This window comes from Coptis chinensis, chromosome 7, assembly GCF_015680905.1.
Source record: "Coptis chinensis isolate HL-2020 chromosome 7, ASM1568090v1, whole genome shotgun sequence".
Taxonomy (NCBI): Eukaryota; Viridiplantae; Streptophyta; class Magnoliopsida; order Ranunculales; family Ranunculaceae; genus Coptis; species Coptis chinensis.
In genome coordinates this window covers 7,951,508-7,970,871 of record NC_141462.1, presented here as the reverse complement: position 1 = coordinate 7,970,871, position 19,364 = coordinate 7,951,508, and the positions used below count along the sequence as shown (strand labels likewise).

The 19,364-nt window shown below is 37.6% G+C and overlaps 2 protein-coding genes and 2 pseudogenes across 3 annotated transcripts; 1 reads left to right on the top strand and 3 right to left on the bottom strand.

Moving 5' to 3' along the window:
- Positions 1-655: 655 nt before the first annotated feature.
- Positions 656-2,529, top strand: LOC147485722 (uncharacterized; annotated as a pseudogene).
- Positions 2,530-3,394: 865 nt separating this feature from the next.
- On the bottom strand, positions 3,395-3,902 carry LOC147485721 (uncharacterized; annotated as a pseudogene).
- Positions 3,903-4,100: 198 nt separating this feature from the next.
- Positions 4,101-6,208, bottom strand: LOC147485720 (tubulin alpha-1 chain-like). The gene is made up of 4 exons (XM_086570282.1): positions 6,014-6,208; positions 5,052-5,266; positions 4,752-4,951; positions 4,101-4,658 (listed from the first exon to the last, which is right to left on the bottom strand). Exons 1-4 carry the CDS (start codon positions 6,124-6,126, stop codon positions 4,146-4,148), a joined length of 1,041 nt encoding a protein of 346 aa, XP_086426408.1. The 5' UTR covers positions 6,127-6,208; the 3' UTR covers positions 4,101-4,145.
- Positions 6,209-6,910: 702 nt separating this feature from the next.
- EMB2734 (ARM repeat superfamily protein) lies at positions 6,911-18,184 on the bottom strand. Of its 2 annotated transcripts, none has more exons than XM_086570281.1 (20): positions 16,845-18,184; positions 16,441-16,644; positions 14,920-15,024; positions 14,309-14,374; positions 14,071-14,235; positions 11,579-11,653; positions 11,343-11,497; positions 10,538-10,673; positions 10,374-10,443; positions 10,146-10,273; positions 9,976-10,032; positions 9,439-9,624; positions 9,235-9,327; positions 8,972-9,057; positions 8,821-8,887; positions 8,661-8,727; positions 8,442-8,578; positions 8,219-8,310; positions 8,029-8,099; positions 6,911-7,536 (listed from the first exon to the last, which is right to left on the bottom strand). In XM_086570281.1, exons 1-20 carry the CDS (start codon positions 18,051-18,053, stop codon positions 7,367-7,369), a joined length of 3,339 nt encoding a protein of 1,112 aa, XP_086426407.1. In that variant the 5' UTR covers positions 18,054-18,184; the 3' UTR covers positions 6,911-7,366. The 2 variants fall into 2 exon arrangements, with proteins under 2 accessions (XP_086426407.1, XP_086426406.1); XM_086570280.1 differs by having other exon boundaries at positions 6,911-7,548; positions 8,033-8,099.
- Positions 18,185-19,364: the final 1,180 nt, after the last annotated feature.

Genomic DNA, 19,364 nt, shown 5'->3' with positions numbered 1-19,364 from the left:
ACTTTGTAGTTTGTACAACAATCGAGTAGGCAAAAAAAAAATAATAATAATTATTATTTAGTGATTCCACCTTTATTAATTTGAAATTATCAAACAACTTACCAAATATTTACCTAATGCCCCCAGACTACAATCAAATTAGAAATTGCAATCGAAATCAAATTAGAAGTTGACGCTTCTTCAATGTCCAACTTCTATTTAAGTGGCAGTTTATTATAAGAGCACTTCTTCAGTGCGCAGGTCGTAAGGTGCGCAGGTCGTCAGCGCCTTTGGATTCAGTACTTCTGCCTCGAAATACACCGCACCCCCCTTGAGTGGCGAGATGTAATGGCGCAACACATCTACGACTTCTTCAGTCTTAGGGTCGTAAGGTGCGCAAAAAGAGAAGAGAGGCGATGCTTTCTGGACTGAAGTTAATTATTATTTAGTGATTCCACCTTTATTAATTTGAAATTATCAAACAACTTACCAAATATTTACCTAATGCCCCCAGACTACAATCAAATTAGAAATTGCAATCGAAATCAAATTAGAAGTTGACGCTTCTTCAATGTCCAACTTCTATTTAAGTGGCAGTTTATTATTGAGCACTTCTTCAGTGCGCAGGTCGTAAGGTGCGCAGGTCGTCAGCGCCTTTGAGAGAGAGAGAGAGGCGATGCTTTCTGGACTGAAGTTAATTCCCAGGGAACAACTCAACACGGAGGTGAAAAAACCGAATCCTAGAAATTTTATTTTAAAGATAATGGGAGTGGTTACCCAGATGATGTAGGACTGGCAAATTCTGGTCGATCTTCCTCTGTTGTTGGAGATGGTGGTGCAAGTTGGCGAATTAAAGCATTGAAACGTGCACAAGAACAAGCTGCTCGTGAAGGGAGAAATCTCAAGGAGGTTGCTGAAGAACGCTGGGGTTCCCTAGGACAGCTGACTGTATCTGCAGCTCATCATCGCGCTGCCCCTGCTCATGCTCATTTACGTGCCATAAACGATAGGAAGAGGGGAATAACAAAACAAGAGAATGGTTTAGATGATAAAGCCAGACAAAAGGATGAAAAGGATTATGGTGCTGGAGATGTATCTGTCCGACATCCAGGCATGAGGGAGCCTAAAGTGCACGATTCCTTATCCTGGAGAAAAAGGAAAGACCACATTACTTCTAAGGGTGACACTCAACTGATCTCTGCTGCAGCATCATGTCTAAATAAGTTCACCAATGATGGAAGCTTTATGCGCGTCGTTGCTTGTCAGCAGAGAAGAAATGCTGATGGCCCTATTCATACAGATTTGGAGGGAGATAAGCAGTTGAGGTCGGACATCATGTCAACTGGTACTAATAAATCTACTGGAGGGAATCCAGATGAGACAGGACTTTGTGCCAATCTGCTGGCAGCTAAAGCAATGCAGCTTCGTTTGAAAGGAAAACATGAAGAGGCCGAGAAACTTTTGGAACAAGCAGAGTTTTAAGATGAATCGGGAAAGTGGGTGTAACATATCAAGACACGAGATTACTGGAAGTGTGAACAGATCTGCAGTGAGAGATCTTTCTGTTCGCCAAAAGAAAAAAGAGGAGGATGTGGATATGCACCTGGTTGAAAAGATAGTGCAGAACAAACAGTTTAGGATATCTGGTCAGGCAGACGATGAATATGATTTTGACGGCAGTCCAAGAAGAAAGAAGAAGCAGAGAAGTGGAGGACCTGAGCAGTTGAAGAGTAAGAGTAATGTTGCAACACACATCTTGACACAGCAGGAGCGCTGCCAATTTTGCTTTGAGAACCCAACAAGGCCAAGGCATCTTGTTGTTGCTATAGCAAATTTCACATATTTGATGCTACCACAGTGGCAGACTCTTGTGCAAGGCCATTGCTGCATTTTACCGATGCAGCATGAGTCAGCTACAAGGAACGTAGATAACAATGTTTGGGACGAAATCCGTAATTTTAAGAAGTGCCTTATCATGATGTTTGCAAAGCAAGAGAAGGAAGTGGTTTTCCTGGAAACCGTCATAGGCTTGTCACAACAGCGTCGCCATTGTTTAGTGGAGTGTGTTCCACTGCCACAAGAGCTTGCTAGGGAGGCACCATTGTATTTTAAAAAGGCGATTGATGAAGCTGAAGAGGAATGGAGCCAGCATAATGCGAAAAAGCTTATTGACACAAGTGTGAAAGGATTGCGTGGCTCAATTCCTAAGAACTTCCCATATTTCCATGTTGAGTTTGGGCTGGATAAGGGTTTTGTTCATGTCATTGATGACGAGAAACAATTTACAAGTAACCTAGGTCTAAACGTTCTCAGAGGTATATTACAATTGCCTGAAAAAGACATGTTCCGACGTCGAAAGCATGACTCACTGGAGGCACAAAAGAAGGCAGTTTTGAGTTTTGCACAAGAGTGGGAACCCTTTGATTGGACAAAGGCGCTCGACTAAAGTGACAAATGTTTGATAGCGGGCCACTTTAACAAGAACTCCTTGGTTTTGTTGTTTTTATAGGTTGATAGCAAGACTTTGACAAGAACTCGGTTTTTTTGTCTCCCTCCAACTCACGGTCAACTTAGTTTCACTGTTAACTTTTAAGTCAAATGGCTGAAAATGACACAATTGTCCCTATTTAATTAAAATTGAACATTTGTTTTTTGAAAATAATAAAACATTTGTGTAATTTTTAGTTGTTTGATTTGAAATTTAAATGTCAATCCAAGTTGACCGTGTGTTAACCCTATTTTTTTAAGATCCAAGAGTCCATCAGAAGTTCAGATCCTTGATTCTATGCAGAATGAATGTGCATAGCCGCAAAGCATAATGAATGCTGAATGAACACAGCATAGTCGTACCTATGTATTGGGATTTTGTTGTTTCATTTTCTAGTCATGTAAGGTACTCGTATAAGCATGGACCAAAATATCGCCGATATATCCGATATATCGCCGATATATATCGGTATTTTGCAGAATCGAATTTTCACATATATTCATAATATAAAATCTTTTTTTCCGATATATATCTATTTCCGATATATCGCCGATTTTGTTGTTTCATTTCCGATATAATCGAATATATCGGTTGACTTTTTACCATTTTAAAATATAAATCCGATATTTCCAATATATTTCCTATATCCGATCATATTTTAAATAGTTTGGACTGATTACCAAAAAAAATAGATATATCCGATATATCCGATATATATCGGTTTTTGGGTACACCGATATATTCATCGATATCGATATTTTGGGCCTTGCGTATAAGTACTCTGTTCATATTTGTTACTGTAAATGTGGTTTCAGAGGAAATATGAGCACCAATAGACAATTGTTGTTTTCGTAAAAAAAATAAAAAATAAAAAAATCCCCAGTATTTTGAAGTTTGAACTGAGCCATAGAAATGGAAAACCTACTATTAATAGAAACAGCATCATTGATAAAATAAACAAAAAAATTCAACTTGATTCTGAAATGTAAGGCATTTAGAATATCGGATTACACACAAAACAACATTCACAAAATCAATCAAAAGATTCAAAGACGGTGATACTGAGTGATAGGTAAAAGCCAAAAACGTAAACTATAGCCAACTGAACATACTGGAAGTATACTCAATAATCTTCACCCTCCTCTTCGTCTTCAACACCCTCTGCCCCCACTTCCTCGTAGTCTTTCTCAAGAGCTGCCAGATCCTCACGAGCTTCAGAGAACTCTCCTTCTTCCATACCTTCACCAACATACCAGTGAACAAATGCTCGCTTCGAGTACATGAGATCAAACTTATGGTCAATGCGGAGAACACCTCTGCTACTGCAGTGTTGTTACTGATCATGCACACAGCACGCTGCACCTTCGCCAAATCACCCCCAGGTACTACAGTTGGAGGCTGATAGTTGATGCCGCACTTAAATCCAGTTGGGCACCTGAAAGTCCATGACACAACCCATAAGAAAAAGAAGAAAGAAGATGAAAATGAAATGGATATACCACGTCGACAAGTTTTCAACAAACAAGTCAAAAGTGTCCCACCGGTGCAAACAGATCACACATTACAAGGGAGTGAAGGGACTCAAGTACTCAACCGGTGCAATTCCACACTAACTGACCTTTATATTTCATTATTTTGTTTTTAAAACTACTAAAGGATTATAGGGATCTAAACATTCTTACCAGTCAACAAACTGAACCGTCCGCTTGGTTTTAATGGTTGCAACAGCGGCATTGACATCCTTAGGAACAACATCTCCACGATACATCAAGCAACAAGCCATATACTTCCCGTGCCTTGGGTCACACTTAGCCATCATACTTGAGGGCTCAAACACTGCATTTGTGATCTCTGGAACTGACAACTGCTCGTGGTAAGCCTTCTCAGCAGAGATAACTGGGGCATAGGAAGAAAGCATGAAATGGATGCGGGGATATGGAACAAGGTTGGTTTGGAACTCTGTAACGTCCACATTTATGGCTCCATCAAACCTCAAGGATGTGGTCAAAGATGATATGACCTGAGATATCAAGCGATTCAAGTTGGTGTAAGTTGGCCTCTCAATATCTAGGGATTTCCTGCATATATCATAAATTGCTTCGTTGTCCAAGAGCACTGCCACATCTGTGTGTTCAAGTAGAGAATGGGTGGAGAGCACACTGTTGTAAGGTTCAACAACCGCAGTAGAGACCTGCAAAGGAAAGCATACACAAGTAAGTAAAAGGACTGAAAATTTTTAAACAATAAAAGAGAAATTAAAAATTCTGCCTAGAGCTGGACCTACCTGAGGAGAAGGATATATACTGAAGCCAAGCTTTGATTTCTTTCCATAATCTACAGACAAACGTTCCAACAACAACGAACCCAATCCAGACCCAGTCCCTCCACCAACAGCATTGAAAACCAAAAACCCTTGCAAGCCAGTGCAATTATCCGCTAACTTTCTCACACGGTCAAGACAGAGATCTACTATTTCCTTCCCCACTGCACCACATCACCCACAACAAGGTCAACCAAAAAACTTTCAAACATAACAAAAGGCAATAACTTATAAAAAGGTATAGATAACACAAATACAACTTACCGGTATAATGTCCTCTAGCGAAGTTATTAGCAGCATCCTCCTTGCCAGAGATAAGTTGCTCGGGATGAAAAAGTTGACGATAAGTCCCAGTTCTGACTTCATCAATAACTGTGGGCTCCAGATCAACAAATATGGCCCTGGGAACATGTTTGCCACCACCAGTCTCACTGAAGAACGTATTAAAAGCATCACGTCCAACACCTATTGTATTATCACTGCAACAGACATAAAAGCTCGTCAGATCTCTACACAAGTTATTCAGAAGATATATACACTAGATAACAGAGCTTCAAAACCTTTCACAGTTTTCGATCTGTTCACTGAAAACAAGTCGAAGCTAACAGACGAACTAGTTTTCCCACATAAAACAGAACCATTTAATGAAGTCCTTGGGACATATATTTTCATGTACGGAAGAGCTAAACATCACTTTACAAAAGAAAGAATTACACAAGCACCCAGGCAACAGCAAAATGTCAATTTTATAGAGCAAGGTATGCACAACAGCCCCATGACGTAAATTATTGTCAACATAAGTTCAACAAAGAGTCTCAATGTAAACAAGTTGACGTAAGCTCTATCACAAAGAAAACTACAAATAGTTAACTACTAAAACGTCAAATGCAAGACAAATACAACTCTTGACTCTCACTACAACATCACAAGCACATGAACTATAAACTACACATCATTTGCATTACCCATAAACAGCATCGAACCTTTTTCGAAAAGCAGAATATATTGTTTTTCGAAATTACCGCGATGATATTTGCACCAACACTATATATCCGGTCATACAAACCTGCGCCGACAAACACATCTAACTCTCAATAATCAATCACCGTCACCATTCCCAAACCCACACAAGATAAACAAATTCAGATCTACTCTAACAAATCCATATCCACACCAGAAATGAAATAAAACCGAGCAAATAAGTTTAAAAAATGAAAGATTTATACCTAGGCATGATACCATCGGGTTGGATTCCATGTTCGAGACAATAGAGTTCCCAACATGAGTTACCAACTTGAATCCCTGCCTGACCAATATGAATACTAATTATTTCTCTCATTTTCTCCTTTTCAGATCTGCGTTCTTTTTTGCAAAGAAAGAAACTAGATCTGGAAAAATAAGTAGATAATAAAACCCTAAAATATAGATTTTTTAGTTATAAACAAAGGGTGAATTATATAGTGCAGCTGTACTACGTGCCAAAAATATTGCTGGTCCCACTAACCTCCCTGTAATAACCCAACTCACGTTATGCCCCACCAAATGTCAGTCGATATATCACAACCACACTGATTTTGTACCATTTTCAAACCCTCTGATATATAAACGAAATCTCAAGCCATTCATGTCCACGGATCCCATCTTCTCAGTTGTCTTCCAGCAAATTTTTAGTCCAAGTACAAGTGGCAATGGTTTTTCTATTCTTTGTTGGCTTGTCACTGTCCCCATTGCTTAGTTTATTAATTAAATTGAAAAAATCTCACCTAATTGGTTCGGACATGACTGGTTAAAGACGACAAATCAAGTTTATGCTCTGATTACAATGGATTGCCTCTTTTATATTATCTAATAAATCTACCAATTCTCAATTGGCTCTATATTTCTCACAAGTATTTGATCATCAAAATTTAATTCAGAAAGGCGAGAAACAGGGTTCTTCAGGTGTTCATTATTATAGCCATGGGGTGAAGAAGAAAGCACACCTTTACTTGCCAAGCATGTTGCAGAATTTAATGTAATTAAAACGAACCCACGGGTTCATATGAGGAAATTGGAAGTGATCCAAGTAACAATATGGTGGTGACCTATCACTGCTAGGCGGGTGGCAAAATTTTCTCAAGATATAGTAGAAGAATAAAATGGATTTATGTCCACATATATAAGGTTCATTTCAACCAAAATGACAAAACTGGAACGCCAAAACTGATACAAATAACAACTCACTGACATCTTTCAACCCACCAATCACCCATGAACGAACCTGGGAGGCCTCACCCCCAGACTTCAATTGACCATCTATAGGGGCAACTGGACCTTAGATCATGCTTATAATAATCTACACATTGTACATTCAAAAACTTGTCCTCACTCCGCTCATCTTATCTCACTCGCACAAACTTTTCACCCATGACCAACCACAAACAATACGACACCATGTTGACATACCCCAGACCAAAGAACTGATGGGAACGCCCTATGGGAAAGAATGGGTAACAAATAGAAGCAGACACAAACCGACCGACCGACCAGACAGCAACATCTCCTTCAGTAGAAAACACCACCACGAAGAATTCAATGCATTAAGAAGAGAGTATGGATTGCAAAGCAAGCTGCTGCTGTGGCTGCAAGGAGGACCAGGTTGACGCCAGAGTAGCCGGGGGCAAAGTCTGCTGCAGTTGCCTCAAGAGATTAATCATTCGACTTGCAGTTTGTTCTGTAGCCAGATCTTTATCTTTAGAACCAGCACAAAAATAGAAAAGACCTAATAAGAAAAATCAAAAAACACCAAATAATTTAAAGAACAATACAGGACAAAATAACCTTTTAATCAAGAAATGCATGATAATGTCGATTCCAAAATTGGTTAAAATACTTGGGGTGTCTCCCTAGTACAAACCCAATACGGTTACAGGAGCGTTCCATACTTCCATACCATATTTATGTAGAAATTAAGGGACCCACGTCATTCCTATGAACAGAGTTTCACTGTACACATTTATGTAGAAAAAAAGAATAACCACTGAATATGAAAATGGTATAAAACTTGTAATTAAGAGACTAAGAGTGCTCTATAACTACCTAGAGGTTCACCAAAACTTTAGCTAATAGCCATTTAACTACCCATAGATGATAATTGAACTTTTTTCAAAACAATGAGATCAATGTAGAATTCTGAAACTTTTTTAACCAAAATAACTAAAAGGAAAATGAAATAGTGGAAGTTCAAAAAATACGAGAAGTATTACCTCAGCAAAGACGGCAACGATTTTAGGAAGATATTGATTATTAGGGCCTAAAAGAACCGCATCTGACCTGTAGATAAACACCAAATATGCAGTTGAATTGAACACGCTCAAAATAGAATCAAGAGCAAAATGAACCATGGCACTATGTATAACAAGGATAGTTAGGACATCGTGACTCTGCCTTACCTTTCAACCATTGAACATAGCTGGTCATGCACAAGTTTTGCTTCGATTAAATCACCTTTTATTGGCAAGCAACTTAACCAAGCAGGAACAACCTGCCAAGAACATAAGAGAGTAACGATTCATTACGGTTCATGTACTATACCCTAGCGTAAAGAGGAGAGACGGGATATGCCAAAGACCAGACTTGCTCTGAAAAAACATGTATTGGAAACTGAAAATTCACCTGGGCAGCATCAATACTCTCACGATGAAACTGACATATCTTCCCAAGTGCTGAAACAGCATTATCATATGCCATTACATTATCTGAATGCATTGCATTAGGATGCCCTATAACAACATTTAGTCTGGAAAGAGCCTCTGTACAGAACAAATAGGTTCAGTTTTTGATACCGAGTATACTGAACAATTCAATGAATTAACATAAAAATATGCATCCAACCTCCAACAAGAGGCCTAAAAGCAGATCCACCAAATTCTGCACATACACCGATCCCATAAACAGCAGCCTGAAAGTAAAATGCAACTCAATAACATTTTTGAGAACTGTTGATGCAAATCTTGTGGAAATGGAAAGGACAAAGCCTGAATGAAGAACAAACCTGTCTAACATCTGAGTTCTCATCATTGCAAGCTTCCAACAGGAAAGGAAGATAAGTGTCATAGTATCTGTCAACCAAGTTAGAGAATACACGCATGAAAAACATACACAAAACCTCACACTAAACAAATGTAGTTTCAAACGCTGCTTACTTAAGAGCTGATTCTCGACATTGCTCTGCAACATCATCAAAAATACAGATAGCAATCCTCCTTTCTTCAGCTGTTTTATCCTTTCCCTGTAAATTCAGATCCATAAGATAACATGTGAAAAATCTTAAGGCTCTTTCAAACAAGTTGCAGCATATACTCCAATCATCTCAGATATTAAGATTTCTAGTCAGACAAAATACAAAGGAGACAAACACACACACAATGAATAGAGGAACTCTTAACAGTGTCAGAAGATTACTTACCCACATAGGTGTTATATATGACGAAAGTTCATCGAAGAAAGGCAAGAATGATGCCTTGAATGTTTTAATCAAAGTGCCCAAACAATCACCAACCTGAGGAAGAACAAAACTATTAGATACAAATATATTGCAAAAGTTGTATGCCAGTCAATAGAACCAACTGATATATGAAATATTTCAGTCAAAGGATCTATGAGAACAAACTTGATCAAACACTTCTTCTTCTTGCTCATTTTCTTCTTTAAGCAACTCCCCTTCTTCTGCATCAAAGTCCTCTGCCTTGGCCCTTTCTGCTCTTTCTCTCTTTCTAGTTGAGCTGGCCGTGATAACCTGCTTTATCTCATCCACAATGCATCTCACCTGGCTCTCATCAAGAAGTGGACCAGACACCTGAAGAAGAAAATGCAGTCACTAAAGATAAGGTCCAGGATTCAGGTGAGAATAAAATGACAAAGAGTCCAAGAACAGGATCATATGGAAGGAGTATCGTGAACACAGATTGAATACCAAAGGAAGAAAGGAGATAAGCTCGTGTAATAGGATCAAAATACTCGTCGGGTAAAGAAAGAGGAAACAAGATGCGAGTGATGGATGAGATATTTATATTATGAGTTTCAAGTGAAACTCACCTAGGAAAAAACAAGGGTAAAAATACACGAGATAACTACCCCTAAATTAGATAAAGCAATTATCAATGAACTTCATATCTCATTGAAAGAAAACCCAGTATAAATGACAAACCTGTATGCATTCGTTCAAAGCATCCAGCATGCTCGCAGAGATTTCTGTCTCTGGCTCCTACAAGCCAAATGAGATGATATTTCAGTTCCCACACAATAAATATGTCAACAAATCTAGAAGCCAAGAGAGTATGCAAAGAGGAACAGAATTAACCACAAAATGTAGACCACCTTATGTAAAGCTTCCACTAAAGCAGGTACAATGTAGTCCGACAACTGCTTAATATAGGACTCATTGCGCCCTGGAGCTTGACCCTTCTCTATAGCTAATTTGGCTGATCGCAAAAGCTCTGGCATGGCTGAAGAAAAACAGATATATGATGTTAATTATCAGTTCGTATCTCAAAATTAAATTCATGACCAAATTACATCAAATACATATACATAATTACATAATACCTGAAACAGCAGCCTTCCTGACCTCTTCGTGAAAATAAAACTTTAGAAGCGGAACTAACGTAGGAGCAACCTGCAGGTTATAGGACAAAAAAAGTAAGAAACTGTGACTAGAAAAAGTATTAAAACCAATAACAGAAGAAAACACGCAAACAATATATAGCAACCTGATCAATCCATGGATAAAACCCCTCCTTTAACTCATCAGCATAGCAACAAAGCATGTTGCAAGCAGTGGCCTTCTCCTCCAAGACACTAGTCTTGATACCTATCCTTTTGTCCCCGAGAGTAATGGTCTCGATACTGCAACAATTATACATATTATAAGGAAATGAAGAAAAACAAAAGAAACAAAAGAATTTGAATAATAAGAACCACTCCACATATATACTAAGTTCTTTAGAGTCAGGCCTCACCTCCTAAATCAAGAAACTAACAAGCCTTCTTCCAAAAAACCAAGGCGTGACTAGTTTTAATTCATTTTGGAGTTACCAAGAACAATTGAACAGAAGTGTAAATATTTCTTCCTATACGTAAAAAGAATAGAACCAGCTCATGCCAATGTTTTCCCAAAGTTGCTTATATATATATATATATATATATATATATATATATATATATATATATATATATATATATATATATATATATATATATATATATATATATATTTCTCTCCTGGAAAATGAACACTCCATTTAAATGTTTTTAAAGAAATTATCTTTTTATTTTTCTTGGATATGCTTCACTCATCCTTTCTGACAATTTGTTGAAAGCTATGTTAAATGGGCACACCATAGTTTGAAAAAAAATCTGTGTCAGATACGTATCCATGTGTCCGTGTTGGACACATTTTGTATGTGATTTACCTCAATATTGATATTTCGTGTCAGACACTTTGTATCCGTGTCAATGTAACTTAGGTTAAAAGAGCAGCAACACACAGGGAGGACACAAACACCAAACACAAACCTTTCATCATCTGATACATCTATCTCGGCATCTGAATCTGCAGAAGTGATAGTAACATCAGGTTTAAGATTAGCAGACTGAAGTAACGGAGGCATCACAACACTCATGTAAGGGAGGAAATCCTGTCCAAGACACTTGCAGAGCCTGGCCCATGCCTGCATCAAGCATTAATGAGATTACATTCTACTACAAGGGCAATTACGCAAAGCCTCTAAATAAGTTGGCTGATAACATACTTGTAGCATGTAACTTGTTGTTGGATCATCTGTCTCCATCTGAGATCCTTGCAAACTCATAAGAACTTCCATTACCTTGCATATGATACAAAACACAATGGAGCAATCATTCACAAGCAATGACAAATAACACCTACAGAAGCTGATCCTTTTCCAGATAATAGCACAAATATGGACATAAATTGCATCACATGATTACCAAATGGGCTTATTCGAGGAATAACCAGGAGCCAAACAGTGAGCTGCCACATGACTATAATCATAGAAGAAGAATTACAAAACGAACTCATGCAAGGGGAGGATATCTGCATATCACTTAAATATGTAAAAGTACAATATTGCCATAAAATTGAAACACTAAATGACAGGCGTTATTAAAGCACACGGAGAAGAGTTGGAGGCTGATTTTTAATCCCGTTTGGAAAATCTTTAGCCTTGCAGAAGAATGTTGCAAAAGTGAACAATTGTCAACCGTTAGATGAATTGTAAACTTGAACACGAATTTTAACAAGATTAGACACATTCAAACGGACTGACGTTTTGAGCAGACGATCTCCATGATGTGGAGAATACCCACCGACCGAAATTCAGACATCAAATCTTCTCCATGTGCCCCCACCAAATGCGTATGTTATTTAATGTGTCATAATATCCACTATGTGATTCGTCTGAATTTACACCCTATTAGCTTTCTCCTTGTTTAGTAAATTTAGACAAATCCATGCTCATAAAAAGGTGTACTAAGAACCCACATTACCTATCTCGGAAGAGTCTTTTCCATGATCCATCCAATGAGAATATTAATATTTCACACAACTTCTGTCAAATTCTAGTCGATACTGTTTACTCCCTAGCGTAGCGCATCTAGTGGGTCTAAGGACCAATGTTCGGAAGTGGATGCTTAAAAGATATCGTCATCCGAGCTAGGACTGTATTATGAACCTCTTTAAGGGGCTGTCATAAGGACTATCTAATTACCCCAAATCATTTTACAAAGAATAATTCGTTGTAAAGAAATTTTTTTTTTTTTCATTTCCCTTGCTCTAGCAGAACGTTGCTCATTTGTCTCCAAGAGAATTGCCAAATTAGAAACACCTCTTCCCCCCCCCACACCCAAGCAAAGAATTAATCTTTGTAAACTGATTTGGAGAAATACTCTTCAGACACTCACATTTAAACCCGGCTCATGGAGAACTTCACAGTTGGTCAGACACTGATTGAGAGAGAAAACAACAATAGCCCCGTTGAAGCATTTTCTGATACAGTTCCTATCGCATACAATTATATCCTTAAAACATTCACCGTCCCTACACAGGTCCTTGGACCCAATGCCTGTACAACGTAACGGTTTCTGAGCCAATATCTCGGTGATCAACATGATCAATGAATTTGACGACAGTTGTGTGAGATTATTAATTTGTATAATTGGATGGATCATGGATAAATATTATTCCAAGAAGCCAATGAGGATTCTTACTGTATGTTTATACATATTGATTTCTCCTTGAATGTAAATATGTATGAATTTGTCAAAAATTCACTCGTGTTACTAAGAACATCCTTGTAAAAAAATTAGTTCACTCTGAAACTTCTAAATTACTGAAAATTTGATCTAAAATTGAAAAATCTAGAGCGATACATTTTACCGTTACTTTGATTTGATTTTTCCTAAGCTTACAAATTTCCGATCGCCTTAAGTTTTTGTGAATATGATCTTACCGACATAGAGAACTTACTCTAGAAGGAGTAATACAAGGGAGTACGTATAGAGTGAGTACATGTACCATTGTATATATACTAGTACATGCCATGTGTATCAAAAAACAGTTACCTAACGTGTCGATTTGCTTGAGCAAAGTAAGATTTATTTATTTATTTAGTTGAATTGGCATCTTATTCATTTAGGTTCATTTATAAATTGGCAAAGTAAGGTTCACTTAGTTACCAACAAGAAAAAAGTAAAGTTCATTTAATGTGTCATGGACCCTACAGAAGGCACCAAATGCTAAACAAAAAGACAACTTGATGAAGCAACCACATCAATATATGTGTAATTGAAGTCAAAATTTGTTAGCTTTCAAGAAAACCAGCGGTTCAATCATCGAACGTTACTACAATACACCTGAAAAATGACAGATTAATGTGTTTTTAACAAGGGGCAAAAGTCTTACAAGGACAAAAATACGGGACCCCCCCTCTTTTTCCCTTTCCTTTCAAGTAGTAATAGATACGGTACTTCACAATCCCAGGACTGTTTTCCACCAAAGACGCACAGAAACACACAAATCCAAACGCACATACACATATTAAATTATATAAATGAATAAATAAATGTTCCAGGGAACAGTTCATCACATTAACCATTTCCAAGTAGATGAAACTGGCCTTCAAGAACATTGTAATAAGGTTTTTATAATTATAGAACACATAAATGGTCAAACTGCGACAATGAATTGTAAAAAGACATCAAGTTAAAAGTATTGTTCTATTACCTGCTTAGCATCATCTCTAAACTTCTCCTTTCCAACAGCCATTCCAACCAAACTGATGCACTCCATAGACTTGGCACGAAGCATGCGATTAGATTTATCAGTTGCATTCACCAATATAGCTTTGAGATATGGCATCACAGAGTCATAATACTTTTGGAAGTGCTCCTGTAAAATAGCAATATTGTATTAGAACAAAGAATGTCAAATACAACACAGATAACACATTTCAAGAGGTTACCTGTGATGAATCAGCAACTGATGCTAAGGCTGTCAAAGCACCCTCCTGTACCATTTGTTTCCCATTCTGGATTACACGAAAAAAGCATTTAACAACACAACATAAATAAAGATGTGTGCGTATATGAAGCACAAATGCACGTAAATACATACAAAATACAGACTAAACCAGAAAATGAAACCAAGGGACCAAATTAGATCACTAAACTTGAGCCACACCTAAGTTTAACCTCCCCTAAGCCCACAGAGCTACTTGGATTAGACATCATTCCCACAAATACTCATTCCAAAAGTTTTAAACTACTGAAAAGGACATTACAAAGAATTGCTTGACTTGGAGAACACATAATTTTTCATTGGCAAAACCTTAAAAAGACCCAGCCCTCCCTGCCCAAGCCCCCAAGGCTTGACAAACGGGCCACTGAATACCATACACTTCTTCCATTTTTATTTATTTTTTGTTTGTTGAAAACCACATATAATGGGCTTACAAAATTCCCAAAAAAATGACATCATGGGTGAGATCTGCATGGTCCAAAAAATCAAGCCATTTCAAAATCTCAAAGTAGAGTGGTCCATCATCAATGTATAATACAAGTTAAAGGTTTATACCTGTAGGAGCACAAGCAACTTGCTCACAATTCCATCTAAGTAAGGTGTTAAGATATCAGGTGTGCAGTTTTCGCTGAAGTTAAGGACTGCTGAAGCAGCATGTGCCTGCAGAAACAAAAGAAAATAAAAGAGCATGAGGCAAACTGGTGTTCCTTCCGAAGTGAAATAACATACCATATGAAGATAGCAACGCTATTTAATAAAATCCAAAGGAGAAAACAGGTAAAATGCAGAGAACTACAAAAGAAACAGCCAAAGACTAATACTTCATCTAAATAGTAAATACAGCTTGAGACAGCAGCACTCATAAGTGAGCCGCATAACACCACATGACACATTTCGTGCACCTAGAACCAAAATCCAATCCCCAAATGTAAGGTACCATCTTCAAATGACCGAAAATGTAACTCAATACTTTTTAACTTTTTAGGAGGCAATGGTATAAAGTAGCATATGCCACTCTCCATTTAACTATCACCAACTTCCAAGTTCCACTTGCAACTTATGCAACATCTCGAAGACCAAAGTATACTCTTAGTGAGCTGACACGTCTGAACCATTATCCAGTGTTGATTTCTGAGTATAGTAAAGAATAGATCCAAATATCCACCCACAAGTATAATCAAAATAAAAATGTTATTCATTGTATATAGGATGCTTGGTAACACAAAAAATTGTAACTTTTACAAACATTTGCATCACAAATGGAAATTGACACTATTTTATGCAACGTCTGTTGTATGTAATTCAACATCCACCAGAAATAGGTATGATAACACGTAAGGCACTCACAAAGAAACAAATATCAGGTGAAAGTGTAACCATCGCTAGAGGGTAGATAGACAGCCCATCAGACATGCATAAAGGGTTAAAATCAACAATAATTTTCCAACTCCAAATAAGATTCTCTATGGTAAGAGATAAGAAGTACCATTATAGATTAGGTCGCCTTTGGGTACGATATCCATAACAAATAGTGTCATATATACAAAAGTCAAAGCAAACTGGCACACCACATATGTTGGGCGTATGAAAACTTGCCAGTTCCATCAAAACATGTGTGTTTGGCGGCAAGTCTTTAGGACTGGTTTCCGTGAAAAGTGTCAAGTGAAAGAATTCGAGAAGTGTTTCCAGTTTCCACAAACTTACCAGTTCGATTAAAATGTTAAAGCATAAATTGAGAAAATGTTATTGCATTTGAAGATATACAGAGTAGTGAAATAACACTTGATCGTTCTTTCGAACAAACGTTATCAGTCTCAGTAGCTTCTTTTCGATACTCCGTGGCATAGTAAGATTCAAATTATATTTACTTTGTATATCAGATGCAATGAATTAATATCAAACTTCTTTTCATGTCAATTGAAGTAAACTTCAACATAAATTAAGTATGTTCCCTCTTTGCCTTTAGGTCCCCAAAAGCTGAGTCCCAAGTTTTACAGATGTTAGTCTCTACGATTCTATATTAGTGCAGGAAACATGAGTACCAAGATAAGTTACTAAAAATGGACATGCACCAACCTGTACTCGAGGATTCTGGAAATCATCCATTGCTGAGGCTAATGCCGGTAACACCTGCTGGTGGTATTGGATTTGCAAATCTGGGCCTAAATCTGTAGATAATTGCCCAACTGCATTGATAGCAGCCCATCGAACTCGAGGATGAGGATCTCGGAACGAGTTCAGAACCATGAGAACCACTTGTTCCAGATTTTTTGTCATAACCTGCACCAAAGGTGTAAAAAATAGATAGTTAATACCAAAAGTCAGAGGCACAACCACAATCAACATTGAATACAAACTTTTCTTAAAGGCAGACTCAACATGCCAAAGCCCATTTCACAGTCTAACCCATACATGAAAAGAGAGCAAACAAATCAAAAAACAAATGCCATATACTATGATTAATAACAATTAGATAATACCTTTTGGCATCCTTCTGCAATTTGAGCGAGTGCAATGAGAGCTGCGTGGTGCTTCTGCCATTCGGGAGCAGCCAAAAATGCCGGAAAGACCTCAGATGCAACAGGAACAATAGTATTCCCTCCCAACGAAATCGACAGACGATCCAAACATTCCTGCCCAACACTATAATTGCTAGACTCACCCGCATCCTCGTCCTCGCTATCCGCAGTATGCCAAGCAGCATCATCCTCAATATCAAGCAACATTTTCATCAAAATAGCAAACAACCTACTAATAAACTGAGGCAACTTCCTCATCATTCCAGGTGCCCTTTCTCTAGCCTCAGCGAGAGTAATCACAAACTCAATAGCAAGATGCCTAGTACCCTCTTCAAGTGACTCTGCTTCAGCAATTTGCAACATAGACCCAACGACATCAACCAACTGCCTCCTCAAAAACTTAGGCTCCGTCCCCGCCAACTCAATCAACAACTCCAAAGCTTCTTGAGCAATCGACTCTTGCCCAGAGTTCAAAGCCTCAGTCAAAGTTTGCATCATAGACGGTAACAAATCCTGAAACTTATCCCTCTCCCCGGCACTCGACAAACACTGAATAAAATTAATCGAAGCACTCAACGAAGCAATCCTAACATCCGGATTCGCCGAACTCGACAAACACTGTAAAAACACAGTATGCAAAGTATCCAAATGCGGTACCAAAGTCTCCCCAATATACTGAGCCAACTGCGCAAACATCAATAACGCAGACTCTTGCAACCTATGGTTATCACTAGTAACACACTGAAACATAAACGGTAACAACTCATTCCACCCACCGTCAGGTAAAATCCCGGAAGCGAGTTCGGAAACAGTATCACACAACTTCTTTGTAATCGACTTGGCGTCTTCTCTTTGAACGCATGTTAATAAACAAGATTTGATAGCAGTTTGTGTTTGTAAAGATAAACGTGGCCATAAATAAGTATCATCACGAGTAAGCTGTTTACGTAGTAAAATAGCGGACATAGCTCGAATTTCAACATGTTGTGATGATGATAAAGTGTGTGCTAATTTTAATGATAATGAATCTGGATGATTTGTTTTACATAAGTTGAATAAAGATTCTGCTTGTGTTCTTTGTTCGTTACCTGATGACATCAGATGTGATACTAATGTTTCAAATGGGCTTGGATCGGGTCCAAGTATTGCTGCTATTTGTTCGTTTGCCATTTCTCTTTGATTCGGGTTCAGGAGGAGGGTTAGGGTTTCGGGGGAGGCGCTGTCTCTTTCTTTCTTTTTTTCCTTTTTTTTTTTTTGGTTTCTTTTGGAGAGAGAAATAAAATGGGAAGGGGTTTTGTGGGGATAGAATAGAAAAAGGTGGGTTTAATTAAGAATTATAAGATTTAAATGTTTTTTTTTTTTGGGTTAATTGAGTGGATTAGGGTGGATGGTTAATAGGTTGGAGATTTTATCTATTTTTGGTGGGTTTTGGAGGGAGCCGCCGATTGTTTAGGAATATGCTTTTTACTAGTGATGGAAACACGTGGCTTGTCGATTGGGATTCACGGACCATGTGAGATAAGGTCCATTGTGGATTGTGCAAGAGTCATCAGTCGTGTAAGAGAAAGTTTTGGGTGTCCAAATTTTTTATTAGGCCCATGACACATATTGAAAGTTGAATTACGGCCAAGGAATTAACTTGTCATTTTCGGTCATTTTCTGAGCAAAAAAATTGTGAATACATTAACAAAAATAATAAATATGGTAGCAATTATACTTTCAAATTTAATTGTCTATACACTAAAAATGACCAAAATAAACAACTCATCATCTCAAAATTAATAATCTTCTCAAATAAACATATATGTCTCACTAATCAAAATGGAAGTAGAAAATAAAACTTATCTAGGTGAAATTAGATGAGTCTCTCACATTTTGGACGGCTTAATTAAATGTTTGAGAAAAATTAGGTCATTAATGATTAGTAACTTAGTAAATACAAAATAGACAAAACTAATCTCTATTTTAAATATTTATTACATTTGCTACCGTTTCAAAATGTGTGGAAAACTGCAAATTAGTAAACAAAATGGACAAAAATAAAAAAAAAAAGTGTTGAAATTTTCGTGAAAAGTGACGTTATTACTTTGAAAACTTGCAAATAGGAAGTGTATGATTCAAAATGTTTATGTGCCCATGGAAAATTTCATAAATTTTGTTCCTTGATTACGGCTTAACAGTGATTGAGAAGCCAATCTAGGATTTAGGACGAATTCCTTTATGGCTGACGTTAATTCCAAGTTTGAGCTATGAAAAAGAAAAGGGTTAACAACCAAAAATTACAACACATATATTTTGGTTTTGGTTTCAAACAATACAACGTACTTTTTTTATTCAAAAAATGTAATGTATTTTGATTTGGTTTCAATTCATACACACTATCTGTCAGTAAACTCCACTCTCAACCACTCGTGGCAGACCACATGTCCAGACTTCAAGCAGGTCGTGTATACGACCTAAGGTCAGGTCGTCCAAACAACC

Coding starts and splice junctions, on each gene's coding strand:
- LOC147485720 (XM_086570282.1), bottom strand. CDS start 6,126: ATGAGAGAAATAATTAGTATTCATATTGGTCAGGCAGGGATTCAAGTT. Junction 4,952..5,051: donor CGCTAGAGGACATTATACCG/GTAAGTTGTATT, acceptor GATGTGGTGCAG/TGGGGAAGGAAATAGTAGAT. Junction 4,659..4,751: donor GTATATATCCTTCTCCTCAG/GTAGGTCCAGCT, acceptor TTTCCTTTGCAG/GTCTCTACTGCGGTTGTTGA.
- EMB2734 (XM_086570281.1), bottom strand. CDS start 18,053: ATGGCAAACGAACAAATAGCAGCAATACTTGGACCCGATCCAAGCCCA. Junction 14,236..14,308: donor CAGTTGCTGATTCATCACAG/GTAACCTCTTGA, acceptor GCTATTTTACAG/GAGCACTTCCAAAAGTATTA. Junction 8,311..8,441: donor AGAGTATTGATGCTGCCCAG/GTGAATTTTCAG, acceptor TGTTCTTGGCAG/GTTGTTCCTGCTTGGTTAAG.